Below are 17,774 nucleotides of genomic sequence, written 5' to 3' on the forward strand. Positions count from 1 at the left end.
TAAGCAGATCCCAGAAATCTGGGGAATCTCCTGGGAGGAAGAAAGATCAGAGAGCAGTAATCTGAAACTACTTGTTGAAAACTAACTCATGTCTTATCCCCATGGTTTACAGTGGATATTTCATAAGATAATCATAAAAGCATCAGGTTCAGACTTGAAATCATCTAATATAAGCCCTTCCCCAATTTCCACCTCACCCACTGAGACAGTCCCAAAGACAAGGGAGGTATTTGCCCATGGGTTTAGGGCAAATACCTACATTTCCTGGCACCCAGCTCACTGTTCTTCCCACAACAGTAGCTCATTCCAGCTGGAAGGATGGCATGGTGGAGGTAAGAAAGATGGCTCATCACTGGCCTCTGTGGCCAGTGAAGAAGTGGAATGCTCTATTCTCCCTGCTTCAATTAATAGGAAGTAGGTCTTGGCTGTAGAACTCTTGGCTGACAAGGGGCCTGGGTTGTTCTCTATGGCAGATGCCATGCCTTTGTTAATGGGCATGGCCACAGCAGGTAGCTGAATGACAGCCTGTGCCAGGCAGGACTGGAAGGATTTACCCCAGGCTTTGACAGAGCCAGCTTTCTCCATGAGAGATGCCCCCTTCTTGACCCTCAACCAGGCAGGACACAGCTCAGTCTGATACACGGGTCAGAATCTAGTGAGTCCAGCAGGCAAGCACCTCTGAGCAGCAAATATATTCTGATGAAGCTCACTTTTAAGACCAGCTGAGGTAGGCCAGGCACAGTGGCTCATGCCTGTAATCCCAGTACTTTGGGAGGCTGACGTGGGAGGATCACTTGAGCCCAGGAGTTCAAGACCAGCCAGGGCAATACAGTGAAACCGTGTCTCTACAAATAAAAAATAAAAAAAATTAGCTGGGCATGGTGGTACCTGACTGTAGTCCTAGCAATTCAGGAGGCTGGGGTGGGAGGATTGCTTGAGCCCAGGAGATAGATGCTGCAGTGAGCAGTGATCACACCACTGCACTCCAGCCTAGGCAACAGAGCCAGAAAAAAAAAAAGATCGGCTAAGGACCTCAGTTTGAATTAGATACACAGCATTAAGTTCCCTTAGCTTTGAACATCCCCTTCTCACAAGGGTGGCCCTCTCTCCCAGACACACAAACTGAGGGCAAATGAACCTTTCCAAGCAAAGTGGCCCCATGAATGCCCCCAGACACAGAAACCCAGACTCTAAATTATCTAAAATGAGATTTATTGCATTTCATGCAGCTTGAAGTCCATGCAAAGGAGACTAGCACAGTTTTTAATGCATTTAAAAAATAAAAGGGAGGTGGGCAGCAAACACACAAAGTCCTAGTTTCCTGGGTCCCTGGGAGAAAAGAGTGTGGCAATGAATCCACCCACTCTCCACAGGGAATAAATCTGTCTCTTAAATGCAAGGAATGTTTCCATGGCCTCTGGATGCAAATACACAGAGCTCTGGGGTCAGAGCAAGGGATGGGGAGAGGACCACGAGTGAAAAAGCAGCTACACACATTCACCTAATTCCATCTGAGGGCAGAACAATGTGGCAAGTCTTGGGGGTAGCAGCTGTTCCCAGAGTCAAGAAATACCGTACACCCCTGGGGAGATTTGCTCCTAAAAAGAAGTGGCAGTAACAAACAAAAAAAAAGAAAAACAAAAGGAGAAATATTTCTTCAACCACACTCTTCAAGAAAATGCCATAAATATGTTATTTAATATTTTAATTTCATAGCATTGGACACACACTCAACATATTGAAATATTGATTCCTTGGAGAAAAAAATGGAAAAAAGGAAACAAAAAATATTGCATCTTTCTGCTGGAGAATCTCGGCCCCCAGGCATGGGGCGTAGTGCACCAGTGTCCTAGCCTGCAGGAGGCGCTGAGGTCGGCCGGGTCCTCTGGGGAGGAAGGCTGTGCCCATTGCCTGGGGCTGTATGGCAAAAATTGTGTTGGGTGTCCGTGGCCTTGCCAGCTCAGGCCCTCAGTCGCCGGTCACCTGGGGAGCCTGCCCGTCGGAGGGCTGGTTGGCTGACTGGATGAACATGGGCTGGGCGAGGTCCTGGCCCGCAGGCATGGTGACTTGCTGGATCTGGTAGAGCTGCTGCGAGGGGTGGAGAGGAGAGAGTGAGGTCACCCCTGGGAGAGGGGCATGCAGCTCCCTATGGGTCTCGAGCTGGTTGGGGGTCCCAGATACCTCAACCACCACCCACTGCAAGGCGTCAGAAGGAGGAGGGGAAGTGGAGCTCTGCTGGGGTTGGGAGCAGCAGACACAGGAGGCACCAGCCCGGTGTGAGGGGGGGTGTGTGGTGGGCAGGGAAGAGGTGCAGGGAGTTGAATTTCCTGTGGCTTTCACTTCTCTGGGCTCTGCCTCTCCCGTTAGCTCAGAGACTCGAGCTTGCTGCACGCTGTTCCTCTGTGGCAAACACAAGCAATTCGAACCACTGTACCAGCAGCTTGGAAGTCAGCATTTCCCCAACTCTTGGTAATCTACACTGGCAGGGGCAGTAGGATTACCCCCTCCTCTCCTTCTTTTCTCAGAATATCTGGCTCAGGTTGAAACTAAACTGAATTTGAATTTTCTCCATGGACCCTGCTAAGGAGGTGGCCTGGTATTAAACACTTAACTATAGCCAAGACCCTCCAGGGGTGGAGAAGATACTCACACAGCCACTTAGGAAGGTCAGGGCTAATTGACTACTTGGTTTCCCAGGCGCTCCCCAAAGAAGCCAAAAGCCAAGCCCTCACGGGAGCCCTGGCATGTAAGCCTAGCATGTGGTGCTGGCAGAAGCCAGAGGTGGGTCCTGATGCCAGCTCTTCTCCCTTTTGAGCAGCAGAGGGCACAAGTTTGGGCATGTCATCCTATCATGTCCTCAGTGGTCTCTGGGACTGTACTGTGAGGGGAAAGCAGAGGGAAAAGGGAAGATTCTCTCCTCGCATGGACTGAAAATGACTGAATTTCAGGCACCCAGAGAGCTCAAGAGGTCACGTGTTCTCTGCGTCTCAACAGTCCATGCTATTAAAACAGCATCATGGCTTGGGGGAAAAAAATACAGTTCTAGAGAGGGAAACAGGAAACCTGCTCTCTAGTCCTGGCTCTGCAATGAACATCTAGGGGAGCATGGACAAGGCACTTCCCATCTCCAGGGTTCAGTTTACTCATCTGTAAAATGGCAATTTGGGCTACATGTCTAAGATTATTTTAGTTCCCACTAAGTCTATAAAACTAAAGGATAGGTGCCCTGATTTAAATACTGTACTTGTTTTAACAATTTCTGTCCACTCACTGTTAGTAGAGGACAGGACAGTTGCCCTAACCATCCAAACCCAGATACTACCTGCTACCCTGCCCCGCAATTCCTCACCCTCTGCCCCGCCCAGGTTGGGTACCCTACCTGTCCATCCGTGAACTGGCTGAACTGCTGCTGTCCTTGCTGGACCTCTGTCTGTGTAATCTGTAAGAATCAAGATGGTAGAGTTGGCATGTCAGCTGCAGGGTCTGATCCACCAGCCCACCACCCAGAAGAGGGTCATAAAGATCAAATGAGACAATGCATATAAAGTGCCCAGCAGGTGCTCAATGGGTAGTAAGCAAGCAAGCACCCCTCCTAATCTAGCACTGATGGCTACGTCAAGAGTTGGCAGCACAAAGTGACATCGAGAATCCTGGAGCACATAATAGATAGTTCCCACACCAATCTCTCTAATGAATGCCTACTCCCTCAACCACCCACTCATCTCAAACTCTGAGGCTCAAACAGAACACATGGCCCCTAGGTGCTATGGTTTGGGGTAGAAGTCCTAAGAGTCAGTCTTTCAGCCACTGAAGGCGGACTGCAAAGTGTCAGACAAAGTGGTGAGTGGTCTCTTTCATTCTTGGAAGGTGGGCTCGAAACCAAACCCGTATCACCCAGATCATCTGACTGGAATATGAAACACCCTGGCGAGCAAGTGGCCTTGGCCCCAGCAGTCCTCATGGCAAACCTATGAAGTACTTTTTCCGAGAGAGGCACTGTGCAGCCCTCTGGGCCAAAGGAGGGGAGGAGAAAAGGGGAGGGACGGGGAGTGGAACAAAGACAACATTTATCACAAGTACTTAAAATCTTATGTGTAGACTGTGAATGGATTTTAGATAAACGTACTGACATGTAGAACTGCATATATAATGACAACTGCTGGGAGCAGCTTGGTAAACTACAAAGAAGACTGCAGTGTGCATGCACATGTGTTCCTACGCAACATTTGGCCAGCAGTGTCCTCTGTGTACCATTTCCTGGAATCATCACAGCCAGCCTGCAAGACAAGGACTGTCCTCTCAAATGTCCTCACCATGGCCAAAAACAACCCCTGCAGGCCTACCCATGAGGCTATGAGGAACAAGAAAGGGAAAAGGTATGACAGGCTTCATGACTATTTCTTACTATTGTTCCTTATTTTGGTCCTTTTCCTTCCAACAGCCTATAAGATGCCTGAGGGCAGGAGCCCATACAAAGTTAGTATTCCAGAAATGTTACAGAATAAACAAGTGAGCCTGAGACAAATGGAAAATATTCCACATAGATAAGAAGGTTAACTGCTCTGTGGCCAGCAGGATTGCCATTCATATTAGCTGAGATTTCATTTACCTTTAAATTTTATTTACATATTATTCATTCAGCTTCATTCAACAAACATTTACTGAGCACCTACTAAGTATTAGGTTGTCATAATTACAACCTGTTGTTACAAAGATTTTCATTGCCTTCAGCTACCACTTTCTTGCTTCTCCCCAACCTCTCCCATTTTTTGGCTTTAGTTATGTTCCCAAAACGGACTTTTTAAAATTTTTATTTTTTGAGACAGAGTCTCACTCTGTCGCCCAGGCTGGAGTGCAGTGGCACAATCTCAGCTCACTGCAACCTCCACCTCCTGGGTTCAAGTGATTCTTGTGCCTCAGCCTCCCAAGTAGCTGGGATGACAGGCATGCACCACCACGCCCAGCTAATTTTGTATTTTTAGTGGAAATGGTTTTGCCATGTTGGCCAGGCTGGTCTCAAACTCCCGACCTCACGTGATCCACCTGCCTCAGCCTCCCTCCCAAAGTGCTGGGATTACAGGCGTGACCCACTGTGCCCAGCCCCAAACTGACTTCTGAGGAACCAAGAAGCTTCCTTCTCATTTCCTCCCACTCCCATGCCGTTATGTTTTTTGGATCCCAGGGAAGAATCTTACAAGGTTAAAAAGAGGGGCTGGGGGAAGGGTGTGAGTCAGTATCAGTTACGGAAAAGCCAAGTCCTTAGGTAAGCCGGGGAGTGGGCACAGAAACAGCCCTTAATGATCCCAGAGACTATATGGAACTCAGAAGCCTTGCTTTTGGCTCATTCCTCGTATTTTCCCAAATGAGATCTTTGGAGACCTGCTCTACAAACTCAGCTCTGTCACCACTGTCAATAGATACGTCACCAGAAATGCAACTGGGCCAGACGGGTCCAGCTCTTAAACGATCGCTGCTTTTTTTGGGTCTGAGGCAAAAGAATCCATTAACAATGCCTCCCCTTGACCAGCACCCCCCATCTTCTGCAAGTAATACCCATGTCCCTCAACACCCCCAAGCCCAGGGAGGCAGCCCCCTCACCATCTGTGACTCATAGCCATCAATATTGTAGGGCACGAGAGAGCAGAAGGGCAATTTTTCTGGTTAGGGATGCAAGAGGAGGTAGGGGTAAAATCTAAGTAAGCTTTCCAAAGAGCACAGGAGGTGCCAGAACACAACAGCCACTTGGGTTTAAAGATGGAAACAGCCTGACGATCAGGCAATCTGTCGAACATTTCCCAGGTCTGATGGATGTGCACACCTGTAAGGTTTCTTTCAGGCACCTTCGAGGCTTCCCCTGACTTGCATTTCTTTGCCCCTTGAGAACAAGATGGTAAGAGAAAACACTTTGAATCTAATGTTCCAATTACCACCCATGCTTCTTGGGTGCAGAAGAGATATGGAGGGTGTGGGGGTGGTGCTTCTGGCTGAAGGATGAGGTGGCAAGACAGCTGTGTGCTGAGCGCTCCTTTCCTGTCAGAAGCCATCTGCTCCTGGTCTCCAACACAAGCCTTGTGTCTCTGGGGCACATACCTGTTGAGCATTGGTGGCAAGTGTCTGGATCTGTCCCTGCACAACTTGAGTGCCTGATACAGGCTGGGCTAAGCGGATATACTGCAGCTGGCCGGCATTCAGCTGCACCTAGGGCAGGGGCAGAGACAAAGAGACCATAAGACATTGAGTGTAATCTCAAACAGGCAAACTTTCCATGACCAGAGATGGTGATTGCCCCCTACCCCTCAAGCCCTCCAAAGAAGCCTGCCCTGAAAAAAGTCCCTTTTAAACAGAGGTCAAAACAAGCAAAATCAGAACATCCACATCCCACAAGTCACACAACACAGAAGAGAATATGCTCCCTGAATGGACTTCAGAAAAAACTCCCAGAAGATCCTGTCACAAAGGTGAGAACAGCATGGCTGCATGCTCATTATTTGCCAGCTCTTAGCTACATGATCACAGCTTATCTTAGGAATTTATCTGACTGACATCATCAGAATGTCTGTACATTAAGTGTGGGCCTCTTTCGCTCTCATCTGTAAAGAGATCCAGCATCTGCCAGGAGCCCAAAGCAAACAGCCATCATTCCGCAACATAGCCCTCACACTGCCCTGCCCCATGCCACACATTTTGGAGGCAAAAGCTGGACTGCTTAACCATCTCTGTCCCCAAGAGCCAGGCTGGATGGAGGTCTGTGGGGCTTTTAGGATCCTTGGTGTTCAGCACTAGCTTCTGGCCAAACACCTCCCAAGGGGAAGCAGAATCAATAAACCTTTCATAGAAAACCCCATCATGGGAAACCAAAGCTACGAAAGCGCCCTTAGAGTCTCTCATGCTTACGATTAAATCTCAGATAATACAATAATACCACATGCTGCATTTAATTGTGTGCTAAAAGCCTTAACTCAGGCTCTTAATGCTCCAGTGTACCATGAAAGTATTAGTGTTTTGAGCTGGGGATGAAAAGAGGACCAAGGCGGTTACCACGTCAGAGAACTGTAGCTCAGCAAAGATGATGGTCAGCAGAGGAGGACTGCAGACATTCACACCCTCAATTTAGAGGAAATGAAAGGGGTTCTGGGAGCATGGATAGACTAGGTCTCTATCTGCGGGGTCCAGAAACCACCTGCCCTGGCTGCCCAGCCTGCCTTTGCTGCAAGAGGAAGCTTCTTGTGGCTAACAGGCAAGTGTTGCCTCTGCTCTGGAGCAAATTTCCCTCTGGCCTTCAAGAGCTAACTTCACTGCAGGACTCTTCCATGAGGAAAATGCTAATGGGATGAAGCTGCATTCCTGCAAGCAGTGTTCAATCAAAATGCTTCTCTGAGACTTCCAGCCTCACAGAATTTGAACTACCAAGAAAAAACGACCTCTCAAGTTCATGGTAGACCATTCCAGAATTGCCCACTTGAGGCAAGATGGAGGGACACCCAATCTAAACCCATTAAAAATCTGGTTCAAAGGAGACAGGGCAAGAGTGTTAGGACCTGCAGTCATTTCTTTCCTGAGAATATGCCAAGAGAAGCTGCTGGGAGGCTGTGGTGCCAAGCCTGAATTCCCCACCTAAATCCTATAATGCAGCTTCCTGGCAACAATGTTAAGTTGCTTGTGGGGAGGAAGGCAGCTGGGCAGAAGTTTGGAAAACCTCATCTACAGAGACTGATGGTGGCTAGTTCCAGGAGTCCCCAGAACTCCAGCCAGGGATCACAAGATGAAAGACTAAAGCCTTGTCCCAGGAGTGGGAGAAGGTATACTGACAGCTACAGGGATGTTAAAATTTTCTAGCTGGGAAGAGCTCTTTGCAGAAACTCAAATGTGACTGAAAAGCTGTGAGCCAAATGGTTCCAAGCAGCTCTTCAACAAAGCAAGAAGCTTTCCTTTTTGGCCTAGGTTAAGACATTTGGTGATGATCTGTCCCTCATTCCTCTACAGCAGGACAGGTCTGGGGACCCTCATAGCTTTTTTACATTAATTACAGAGAAAATAAGCTCTGGGTTTTTGAAAGGGAAATAAAGTTTCCTTCCTGAAGCTCATCACTATTAGGAACATTCCAATGAGCTGCCTAAAGAGTCTGGAAATGAAGACTCCTACAGAAGGTGCCTGAGCCAGTGAAGATGAAGTAGTGAATTCTGCAACAAATCTTCTGGGCTAAAGCTCTGTGCCCCAGAGGGTTAAAGTATCTGCAAGGTGGAACTCTTCTCTGTCTTAAATGAACCTGTGGTGGTGCCTTCACTTGCAAAAATGAGAACCATTCAACAGAAATCTTGGGGTTGGGGACTGAAACAATGAAGCAAGGCAGAGCTCAGTCATCTGCAATCCTGGGTATCGTAAGCACACGTGAGAGAGGTGGAGAAAGAGACATACACACTCCACTTTCCTAAGCTTTCTCTTGGCCTATTACTATGTTAACTTCAGATGAAGAACAATTCCTAAACTGATCTAAGGATACTTTTAGAGTTATTTTCACAGAGGAAGTGGTTAACCAAGTCTACGTTTCATTTATGACAAAAATGGCAAAGGGCAGGGAATAGAAGGACTGCTCTGTTTCACTCACTTTCCAGTTTTGGGGGGTCAAAATGACCAATGTAAAGACTGCAAGTGTTAAGACAAGGACACATTTTACAAAAGGAGTACAAATAAAAAAGCCAACAAATCTAAGAAATGAAATCCCTCAAGGCACACAGGAAGCAGCAGTCCACAGTAAAGGAATAGATAAGTTATATGAAAGCCAAAAATACACTTTGCTGCAGGCTCCACTGGGAACTGACTCATGAATATGCAACAAGTGTATTTATGGCCTTCCCTATACGCCTCCCTCTTATCCTCTGCTAATCAAATACAGGACTGCCTCACAGGGCCTTTGGGCCTTGGCATGGGTAATGGTTACAATGATTTCCCTGCATAGGTGGAATGAGGGGAAATCGAGAGAAGCCGCCCAATCGTGGTGAACCTGAGCCTAGATTAAAGGAAAGCAGGGAACAAATACAGTGAAGCAAGTTGTGGTCAGGAACACTGGGCATATAGGTTAAAAACAAAACAAACACACACACGCATATATATAAATAAGTACTGAGGGCTGGGCGTGATGGCTCATGCCTGTAATCCCAGCACTTTGGGAGGCCGAGGCGGGCGGATCACCTGAGGTTAGGAGTTAGAGACCAGCCTGGCCAACACTGTGAAACCCCGTCTCTACTAAAAATACAAAAATCAGCTGGGCATAGTGGCACGTGCCTATAATCCCAGCTACTCGGGAGGCTGAGGCAGGAGAATCGCTTGAACCTGGGAGGCGGAAGCTGCAGTGAGCTGAGATCAAGCCACTGCACTTCATCAGTCTGAGTGACACAGCAAGACCTGTCTCCTAAAAAGAAAAAAAGGATTATGCATGCGTGTGATATATATCTATATATATATATCAAGGTATATATATAGCTATAGATGTATATATCGAGGTATATATATAGCTATAGATATATATCGAGGTATATATATAGCTATAGATATATATATCAAGGTATATATATAGCTATAGATATACACATCAAGGTATATATATAGAGATATACATATATATATCAAGGTATATATATCTTTAAGTATTTCCTCCTATAAAGTTGTAAAGACAGACCTCAGGGCAGGACTCACCGGGATCTGCTGGATTTCTCCTGTGTTAGTGATGATCTGCTGCATCACCTGCATGGTCTGTCCAGTGCCACTCTGGGCCTGTTGGGCTTGACCCTGTGGCTGGGCCTGGACAATCTGCACCTGCTGACCTTCTCCAACCTGCATTGTCACAGGAGTGGTCTGAAAGGAAGAGTTATGAGAATGCTGCATGAGTTCAGGCTCAGAGCCCACAGGATTACCGAGAGGTTAATAACGAGCAATGTGCCGGGAGCAAACCCTCTCCATGAATGCCTAAACTCATCTCAATACTAGTAATAACCTACAGAGTCCTCTGGGTTTACAGCATTGCTGAAGTTACTCTCCAAAACGAAAGAAAAACCAAAAATATTTTTAGGCTCACAGTACAAATATTTGCATGGGTCCCAAACATAAATCTCTGTGCCCCAAATGCTGCAACTTTTCACAGCCCCTTTAGTGATAAGGCACATACACTACAGAAAAAATCAAAAGCAACCATGACAGTTTACTTCAGAAATAGCCAAAGTCAAGTCTGGGGCAGGTGAATTTGGAGGGGAACATTAAATGGAAAGGGTCAGTATGAATTTATTTAGTTCAGGGTCATGTGCTCTTTCTTTGGCATGTAAGACACTGAGAGAAAAATAAAGCACAGGGGTGCATCTCCAAGGCGGGCCCTAGTGCACACTGGCTCTCCACCCCATTCAAGCTGCAGAGCAATTCCTGCCCACACTGGCCAGATGGCTGCTCTTGACCACAGTATGGCTTCCCAAAGGAGAGCAAACACTGCTAACTCACTGGGCACTGTTAAGACACAGACTCTTAACTAAGTCTACCCTTAATTAATAGAATTTAAGAAAGCAAGAACTCTAACTTTCTAAAAATAGCAATCTCAGATTTAAGAAATTTCTGCCCAATGTGTATGACTTGGCAGATTCTGTCTCTCACACACAATGGTTGGAGTCCTATGAAATGTACTCTTTTGAGACGGTAAAGACACAAGCTGCCAAAAGGGTCAATTATTCTTTCAAATCTCAAACCTTTAGTATTATTTGTGACTTTTACAGGTTACCTAGAGCAGTGAGCCTATCTGGGCTCATCTGGTGGTGGTAGTGATGGGGGGCGGCGGGGGTGTGGGCGTGGGTGGAGCCTTTTAAACTACACCTGTACACCCAATCCCTGACTTGAATTCCATCACTATCTCTCCTCACTTTGAATTAATCACCTCAATAAGAAGACTATGGAACTCTCAATGAATCATAAACTTCAACTGATGTTGCTATTCTGATGTTCTTAATTCTGACTGCATAGGTTACTGAAAATTACAACTATGCATCCAAAGTTACAAGGGAAGGGGATGTGTTCTGGGAACGACAGATGAGATTCAAGGGATTACTAAGGAGAAATTACTATAAACTGGAGGAGGGCCAAAAAGAAAGACGACAGAGTGTTCTAAAAGTACATGCAGTGGGCTAGGCTAACAGAAAACATTTCTTCCATTCTTGTACCACAATTTTCAACTCAGCCTATTCCAACCTCCAGAAATAAGTTTTCAATTTATGACAGAAAACACAGGATTAATTTTACCAAAATATGCATTCTTTCCAACTCTGCTTTAATACATATGTATTCTGTCCTATGAAGGATATTTGCACTCAACTTGAAATAGCCATCACTACAGGTCCAGGGAGGTGTGACACAGCACAAGGCCACCCTGAAGCAGCAGGATGGTGAAACAACAGCCAGGAAATGCTGGGAAGGACCAACTTCACCATCCTCACAAGCCTTATCAGCTCCAAGCTGAGCACGTCTGGGTTGGCAGAGAAGAGCACAGATGAAATTCCCGCTGACTAAAAAGAAATGCATGCTGCCAACTCATCACTGTACTGTATCAACCCAATTTTCCCGAGAGAATTTCCAAGGTATTTCTAAATCATTTCAGGAAAATGAGGGCTTGTGTTAGCATGGCAGCTGTCAAATCATGTATGGTGTGCCCTGCTGTCAGGGCACAACAGCCATGAGCTTCTTAGGATGATTAGCCAATCAGAGCCTGCCCTTGGCAGACTCCCTCTAAGTTCATTCTGTAAAGGGATAAAGCCTTTGGCAGGTAAAGTTTTCACCACTGCAGAGGCACAAGCATTAGCCAAAGAAGGTCCCTTAGGCATCATGATACAGTCGAGGCCTTGAGCCAGTGACTGAGCAGCCATTATCTTTGAACCCTCCTGCCTAGCACAGTGTCTGGCATAGAACAAGCACTCAATACATTTTTGTTATATGGATAAGTAAAATGAGCAGAGAATAAATCCTAAAATCATAATTACTTTTTTTTTTTTTTTTTTTTGAGACAGTCTCGCTCTGTCACCCAGATTGGAGTGCAGTGGCATGATCTCAGCTTACTGCAACATCCGCCTCCCAGGTTCAAGAGATTCTCCTGACTCAGCCTCCCCGAGTAGCTGGGACTACAGGCGCCCGCCACCGCGCCCACCACCACGCCCGGCTAATTTTTGTATTTTTAGTAGAGATGGGGTTTCACCATATTGGCCAGGCTGGTCTTGATCTCCTGGCTTTGTGATCCGCCCACCTCGGCCTCCCAAAGTACTGGGATTACAGGTGTGAGCCACTACGCCCAGCCGTAATTACTTATTTTTAATTCTCTATGTGTTTGTTTTTGAGACAAGGTCTTGCCATGTTGCCCAGGCTGGTCTCCAACTCCTGGGCCCATGCGACCCTCCTGCTTTGGCCTCCCAAAGTGATGGGATTATAGGTGTGAGCCACCGCACCTGGCCAAATCATAATTACTTAAATCTACCTCCTAACTGGGCATGGTGGCTCATGCCTGTCATCCCACCACTGTGGGAGGCCAAGGTGGGAGGATGGCATAAAGCCAGGAGTTTAAGACCAGCCTGGGAAACATAATGAGACCCCATCTCCACAAAAAAATTAAAAATTATCCAGGTGTGGTGGCACATGCCTGGGAGTCCCAGCTCCTCGGGAGGCTGAGGCAGAAGGACTGCTTGAGCCCAGTAGTTTGAAGCTGCAGTAAGCTATGATTGTGCTACTACACTCCAGCCTGAGTGACCAAGTGAGAACTTATCTTTAAAAAAACATCAATCAATCAATCTACCTCTACTCCATTTTTTTTTCTTCTAGGCAAACTCAGCTCCTTATTAGAATATACGAGGCTGTCCAGGATGTGTTTGCTATCTATCTTTCCGAACTTGCGTAGATGGTCCCCTACGCTGACTACTTTCCTACAGCCCCCTGTACTGTTTCTCACCTCTGAGCCTTTGCCTGTGCTGTGCCCTCTACTGGCAATACCACCCTTTCCCACTTTGATTAATTTCCACTGTTCCCCAAGACTCATATTATTCCCTTCAGAAACATTATCTGACCATCTCGTTCACATCTTTCTCAGCTACTCATCCCCTCCCCTACATATATACACACACATATACATATATATACACACATATATATTACACACACACATGTACGTATTTTTTGTTTTTTTTTTTTGAGACAGGATCTTGCTCTGTCACCCTGGCTGGAGTGCAATGGCACAATCACAGCTCACTGTAGCCTTGACCTCCTTGGCTCAAGCGATCCTCCCAATTCAGCCTCTTAAGTAGCTGGGACCATAAGAGCATGCCACCATGGCTGGCTAATGTTCTGATGTTCTGGTGGAGACAGGGTCTCACCATGTTGCCCAGGCTGGTCTTGAACACGTGGGCTCAAGCAATCCTCCTGCCTCGGCCTCCCAAAATGCTGGAATTACAGACATGAGCCACCACATGCCCCTGCCTTTTTTTTTTTTTTTTAATTAAAGAAGAGGTCTTGCTGTGCTGCCCAGGCTGAAGTGCAGTGGCATGATCCTACCTCACTGTAACCTCAAACTCCTGGGTTCCTCCCACATTGGCCTCCCAAAGTGTTGGGATTACAGGCATGAGCCACTGCGCTGAGCCAAGGTACTTCTTTTAACGTGTTCCTTTAACACCCTGTACACATTCCCACGTGGTGGTACAACCTTTAAGTATTTGTATCCCCAACTAAATTGTGAATTCCTTGAAAATAAGGACTGTTTTATTCATGCTTGTATCCCCAATACATAGCACAGAACTTTACCCTCAGAGGATGCTCGGTATTTGATGAATAAATAATGATTGACAGAGAATTTGGATTCAGAGCTCATAGTACAGAGTTCTCTGCAGCCTCACATGACCCCCAACAAACATGAATGCTACTGCTCTTAACACTACTACTGGGGAGAGAAAGAGTCCTCTGATTACTATTGTAAAAAGAGAAGGTCACTTGACACAAATATGGGACAGAGAAATGACGGGGAGAAGGAGTATGCAACTTGGCAATGATACCTAATCTCTCCCTTTAAGGGCACAAATTCCACTTCTGACACAGACACACAGACAGCAGGCATGGAGTTCACTTTAGCACCTCTACTCTTCACAAGGCATTTCAGACACTTTTTTTTCCCTTCTAAAATTTCTGAGCTAATAGGGATCCTGGAGAACATACTGTCTAGTACACTTTCCTCTTTTGACCTTTGAGAAAAACAGGGTCCAGAGAGATTAGGGCAACATCTCACCCCAGTAGCTGAATCTGGGGAAAAGTTCCAGTTTCCAGACTTTAAATCCAGTGCTCTATAATGATCTGGCTGCCTCTCTGCCCTCATCAAGCTCTGCCCATCCAAAAACCTAAGGGGCACTGTCTTGCTGGATGGGCATCCTCAGCAGCTCACAGACCTGGCCCTGCTGAGGCTGTGCGATGATGATCTGCCCAGGCTGGATGGTGGTCGTGGAGCTGGTGGTCTGCTGGCCTTGCTGCTGGCCCTGGACTTGGACAGCGGTGGGTTGCTGAGCCAGCGTGAAATAGTACTGGACTGGCTCGGCAGGAGTTACAGACTGGCGCACCTCCTCCTGTTGGGTGGAAAGAGAGGCAGGTAAGAGGAAAAGAACCAACTCAGCAGCCGCCACAGTGAATTTCCACTCTTCCCCCAAACAGGCTATGTGCAGTTGCCTGCTGAATGCTGAGCTCTCCACATTTGAAGCCAAAGGAAAGTGGAATTCAAAGAGACCAGTTATGCTAAATCAAACTAAAAATAACAGATCCTATAGGCTTCACAAAACATACAGCCAATTTCTGAAGTACGAAATAATCACCCATTGCATGATAAGTTGCAAACGGGCAAATAAGTACCGTAACTAAAAACCACGCACCAGCAGTGCTTGTCAGTAAATGCTGTCAAGGCCTGTGATCTGAGAACAGTGCTAATTGCAAGTGTTGGGAAGATGCTACCCAAACATCATGCCTCTCAGGCCTGGTCCCAATCTCCCAAATAGGCAGCACTCTTCTCGTTTTATCCCCACCACTTCAAGGGGGACAGAACAGGTTAATGGGAAACAGGGCTTTTCCTGAGCTGAAATTTCAGGATCGAGAGCACTGGTAGGCAAGTACCCAGCTTTTCACAGCTTGTTGAAAGCTCTGTGGTCACTGAGGGCATGTCTATCCAGTGTCACATCTGGTTCTGGTTGTACTTAGCCACAGAAGCGCAACCCAGGGGGCCTGATGGACAGCTCTCCGCTGGGGTACTGCCTTGGCTGATTAGGGAGGTCGCATTCTGTCCGATCTGCGGAGTGGAGACTGTTCCTTCTTCAGCTGATGTTTTCCATGGCAGAAGGAGTAAACAACCCTCTCCCAGCCACCTTGAGCTCACAGCTGAGAGTGTAGGATGTTTACACACACTACAGCATGGTTATAGCCCACAGGGTCCAGGGTTGGTCAGCCCCTGACCACTGACACAGAACGGCGTCTGATCCGGAGTGACCTGTGTGACACATGGTGCCCCTGCCTGGGACAACAAAAACAATAAAAATACAGAACCACTTGGGCTGGCTGAGTAAAAATATTAGCTAAATTTACTCATGTCCTTATTCAGGGCAAAGTTTGCCACGTTCCAGAAAAGAGGAAAAGACACTTCTTAGATGTACACAGACCCTGTGGATTGCCTCAAACTCCCCAAAGTAACATTTACAAAGCTGGTATTGACCCCATCCCCACACTATGTTAGGTGCCCTGAACTGTGCTTCCAAAGTACTGTCCTCACAGTATACATTTTTGCACTTGCATGTCAAATTAACTGTCTGTTCTACTAAAATGTTAAGCACCATGAGGGCAAAGCCTAGCTCTCTCTTGCTCTCTGCTATCCCCCGCGTTCCCAGGTAGGCACTCAGTAAGTGCGTGATGAATGATGAATGGATTTAGACAGGCAGACAGTTAGAGGCAGGAAAGTTGTTCTCTGAATCCAATTTGCTGGTATGACAAAGTCTCTTAAACCCAACAGCTGTTACCAATAGAAAAAAGTAGTCTCTAAACTCTCTTTTGGTACCTCTAAGACTCTGTGGCCACAGTGTGAGGAAGCAGCTAGTGTCCCCTGTGGAACAGAGCTGAGTATCCTTTGTTTGCCTGATGTCTGGGGCCTAGGATACTAAAACTAGGACTGCCAGTATCTACCCCTGAGAAACATGGGTCTCTGCATGACATGGTTACTTGACAGCCATCTACCCAGCTTAGGGAGATACGTGTAACATTCTGGGTTTCTAAGTTAATATATGAACTGACCTTTTAGGCTGATATAGTCTGTGCTTCAGACACAAATAGTTTTAACCCTCAATATGATTATGCTAAGGCAGAAGGAAAAGGAGATTCCCTTTTATTTTCATCTAGGTCTCAATTTCCACAACAATTTCAACCCCAACTTATCATCATTATAAATAAATGTCAGCCTGGAAACTAGGTCTTGGCTGTGGCAAGGCTAAAATACTGATACCTTTTGCAGCCAAGAAACAGAAGCCAACTGCTCTTTGCAAAGCTGCTGAAGTAGGTTCAAGGTACTTGTGTTCCACTGAGATCTCCCTTATTATTTTACAAAAAGCACAAATCACTGAAATCCAGACCTAACTTGGAAAAGCTCTTGGGTAATGAGAGGGTATACAGGAATGAGAGCCTCAGAACCAGGTGTAGGAAGCTAGGCAGCAGGGAGACACCTGCATTTTCTAGCCGTGACCTGTGATTGTTTAGTCTCCAGTTATCCCCAACTACAGGTGATCTAGTATTGAATATGATCTTTTTGTCAGACAAAAAGCAAACCCTTTAAAAACCCCTTCCAGAACCCAAAATATCTCTTGCCAAAAGCTGGGAGAGCAGGTAAAGAGCTCCTCCTATGCTGCTTACTATATCCTCTTAAACTGTTTATGAACTAGACAGTATCTAGGACACTGAGAATCAAGTGGAGGCACCTAGGTTTGTGTTGTTAGGACAAGGCACAACTGTTCTCAAATCATTGGAATGGAAGAAGGCATATCTAAGGCTCTTCTGCATTATGAAGACTCATTCTGCCAATGGAGGTCAAGCTAGCAAGGAAATGATTATGCTTGGTTTAAAGAAATGGGTGAAAAGATAATGACATTTCAATGGGCAGGAACTTTCAACTCATAGCTTTAGTGGGGCAGAAGTCAGGCCTCAACTACCTCCTACCTTCAAATAATCTTTACTTGCTTCTCTGAAGAACAAGCGAAACTCTCAAGTATCTTTGAGAAGTCAGGGCCTTGGACTCACAATTCAGTATTTCTGACTAGTTCCTTTTCCCAGCAGTGGGAGGTTGCCCCAAGTGGCAGAACAATGCTTTAATGACTGGATCAATCCAGAATGGGGCACTTGCTCAACTTTAGCAGTGGCCTCCCCAACTACAGGGCTTGCTCTTGGAATCTTTTCAGAAGCTGAGACTGACGAACAGTGCCAGAGAAGAGCAGCATCACATCCTAGGGCCATCTCTACAGTGTTGTGCAATCAGCCCTGACTGGAAAAAAGTACATTCGCTTTAGTAGCAAGAGTGAACTGCTGCCTCCTTCAGAAACGGTGGGTTTTGGAGAGTAGGCGTTTTAAAGGACTTTAGGAGGTGCCAGCCAATTTGGAGCCTGGGAAAACTTCGTGTCTACAGAGGATTGAAAATGCTATCTTAGAATTTCAGGCCAGCTTTCAGCAATCTCAACCTTTCAAAGGCCAGGCAGCAGCTG

General features: G+C 46.5%; 1 protein-coding gene across 12 annotated transcripts in view; it reads right to left on the reverse strand.

Moving 5' to 3' along the window:
- Positions 1–1,195: 1,195 nt before the first annotated feature.
- Positions 1,196–17,774, reverse strand: part of NFYC (nuclear transcription factor Y subunit gamma) — a 79,583-nt gene continuing 63,004 nt past the window's right edge. For 5 of the 12 annotated variants that reach the window (XM_063699885.1, XM_063699873.1, XM_063699871.1 and 2 more), the window contains exons 6-11: positions 14,445–14,618; positions 9,694–9,852; positions 6,091–6,198; positions 5,819–5,875; positions 3,380–3,439; positions 1,196–2,400 (exon numbers count right to left, since the gene is read on the reverse strand). In XM_063699885.1, the coding sequence (XP_063555955.1) occupies positions 1,969–2,400; positions 3,380–3,439; positions 5,819–5,875; positions 6,091–6,198; positions 9,694–9,852; positions 14,445–14,618 (990 nt within the window). In that variant the 3' untranslated portion in view covers positions 1,196–1,968. The remainder of the gene's footprint in view (positions 2,401–3,379; positions 3,440–5,818; positions 5,876–6,090; positions 6,199–9,693; positions 9,853–14,444; positions 14,619–17,774) is intronic. The other 7 variants (XM_063699880.1, XM_063699877.1, XM_004025547.5 and 4 more) reach the window with 5 other exon arrangements.

Source organism: Gorilla gorilla, chromosome 1 (assembly GCF_029281585.2).
Source record: "Gorilla gorilla gorilla isolate KB3781 chromosome 1, NHGRI_mGorGor1-v2.1_pri, whole genome shotgun sequence".
Taxonomy (NCBI): domain Eukaryota; kingdom Metazoa; phylum Chordata; class Mammalia; order Primates; family Hominidae; genus Gorilla; species Gorilla gorilla.